The 2,543-nt window shown below is 42.0% G+C and overlaps 1 protein-coding gene across 1 annotated transcript; it reads right to left on the reverse strand.

Annotated features, from left to right (window-relative positions):
• Positions 1-1,688: 1,688 nt before the first annotated feature.
• Positions 1,689-2,339, reverse strand: LOC115689808 (uncharacterized). The gene has a single exon (XM_030615964.2). The coding sequence runs from the start codon at positions 2,337-2,339 to the stop codon at positions 1,689-1,691; it is 651 nt and encodes a 216-aa protein (XP_030471824.2).
• Positions 2,340-2,543: the final 204 nt, after the last annotated feature.

Consider the following 2,543-nt stretch of genomic DNA (forward strand, 5'->3'; position numbering starts at 1 on the left):
ATATCTTGCCAACAGTATTTTGGGCTCGGTATAATCGATGTTAGAACGGGTCGTAGTTTGAGGAGACATCTCCAGCTCCAAGCCATACTGCCCTTGATGTCGAGCTGCAAAATTGGGGTGCCTCTGCATTTGGTGTTGTGAACTCAAGTACTCCAAAGGGAAAAGGATGGAAGATTGATAAGATTCCACAGCATGTGACCTAGCAATACTTTGTTCCATAAGTTCAAATTAGGCAATCCTAATCCTCCTTCCCTTTTAGGTGAGCAAACTACTTGCCATGCAACCTTGTGCGAGCCATGATTTGCTGAATTACCAGCCCATAAGAATTGTCTAATCCTCTTCTCAACCTCGTATATAGTGTGCTTTGGAAGTAGGAACATTTGCATCCAATAGGTGCATATGGAGATGAGGACTGATTTGGCTAACTGTAGATGCCCTGCATAACTGATATGCTTCATGCCCCAATTTTCAATTTTCTTGAAGATCTTATCAGTAAGACTCTTACAGTCTGTGTGGGTAAGTCTTCTGGTAACAAGTGGGATACCCAAGTATTTGATGGGGAGGGTACCTGTAGAAAAAGGCGTGTGGTCCAGTATAAGGTGCTTCTCATCCTCATTCAACCCAGAGAAAAAGATTTGACATTTGTCCGAGTTGAAACGCAGTCCTGTGAGAGTTGCAAATTCATTTAGGGCGTCTACAAGGCAAATGATGGAATCTACATCTCCATGGGAAAATAATAGCAAGTCGTCTGCGAAGCATACGTGTGTGATTCGTTGCGTTTTGCAACGACAGTGATACTTGAAAGAAGAAGCAGCAACTCTCGCACGAATAATTCTGTTTAAGATTTCCATAACCATTACAAAAAGGTATAGAGAAAGTGGATCTCCTTGTCGCAGCCCATTCGTACTCTTAAAATAGCCAACCTGCTCACCATTGAAGTTCACTGAAAATGTCGGAGTAGTAATGCATTCAGCTATCAGAGCAACCCAGTCGTGAGGAGTATTTATAGCTTTGAGAACCCCGAGGACTGCATCCCATTTTACCATGTCAAAGGCTTTCATGAGGTCAATCTTTATTGCCACCCGTTTACCATTTCCTCCCTTGTGGTAGTTGTGTAGAAGGTCTTGGCATAGCAGAATATTCTCCGAGATCTATCGTCCGTTGATGAAAGCAATTTGGTTGAGGCCAACAATCTTCAGAAGCATGCAACTAATCCGTTCTGCAAGAAGCTTAGATATGATCTTGTATATGACATTGCAGCAAGAAATGGGTCTGAACTCCTTGAGGAAAGATGGATTCTGAACCTTCGGTACGAGTGTAATCAACGTGGAATTTATAGACTTCAGCATTCTTTTTGACGAGAAGAATTCCATGATAGCTTCCTCAATGTCTTTCCCTATGATGTGCCAAGCGCTTTTGTAGAATAGACTATTAAAGCCATCTGGACCCGGAGCTTTAAAGTCGTTGAAACCTTTTAAGACTCTGAGGATTTCTGATCTCTGAACTATAGGAAAGGTAACAAGAGTATTGATATCTTCATGAAATAAAGAAGCATATCTCTCATATGGAATGCTAGTAAGACTGGGATTTCCAAGGAGAAGCTGATAATACATTATAATTGCATTCTTGAGAGCACCCTCCTCGGTAATAGTAGAGCCATCCTCGAGTTTGATATGATTGATCCTGTTCTAGGCACTCCTCCGCATCATGGAGGCAAAGAAAACCTTACTATTATTGTCACACTCCTTCAGCCATAGATTTCTAGATTTCTGCTTAAGCAAAACCTCTTCATGTCTACTAAGAACAAGTAACTCCTCCAGCTGCGCCTTTTCTTCCGCCCGAGTAATGGGATTAAAGGGGTCAATCACAAGCTCATATTGAAGTTGTTTTAGGTTCTCCTTAGCTTGTTTGACCTTTAAGTGTAAGTCACCAAACTGAGATATATTCAGTCCCTTGAGTTGTTGTTTCAGTGCTTTGAGCTTTGCCACCACTGTGAACATTCTAGATCCTCTGATAACCTGTTGCCAGCAAGTGGACACCAAAGGCAGGAAACCCGGGCTAGTGGTCCAGAAATTAAAGAATTTGAAAGAAGGTTTCCTTCTCCTATATGTGGTGTCAAGTCGCACCAAGCAAGGGGAGTGGTCTGAAACTCCTGGAAACAGGAATTCAACTGAATAGTGGTTGTATTTGTTCTGCCATTCTGCATTAATCAGGACTCTGTCAATTTTGCTCGCTTTGAAATTATCTCCCATGCTTTTGTTTGTCCATGTGAAGAAAGGTCCCGTAGACAGAGGTTCAATAAGTGCAAGTTCTTCAATCATGGTATTTAGTTCCTCCATACCTGTAGTCCAACGAACAGTCGAGCCAATCCTTTCGCTTGTGTCCCTTGTTTCATTGAAATCCCCCATTAACAACCAAGGCAGGTCTCTTGTTTGTCCGAAAGAAAAATTTGAAATATTGCGCCATAGAAGCCTCCGCTCAATTTCGGTATTGTATCCGTAGATGGCAGATAGCAAAAAAGGTTCCACCCCAGGTTTTTCAAT

Source organism: Syzygium oleosum, unplaced genomic scaffold (genome assembly GCF_021117445.2).
Source record: "Syzygium oleosum isolate NSW1041296 unplaced genomic scaffold, Sole_v2.1 Sole_v2.03, whole genome shotgun sequence".
NCBI lineage: Eukaryota > Viridiplantae > Streptophyta > Magnoliopsida > Myrtales > Myrtaceae > Syzygium > Syzygium oleosum.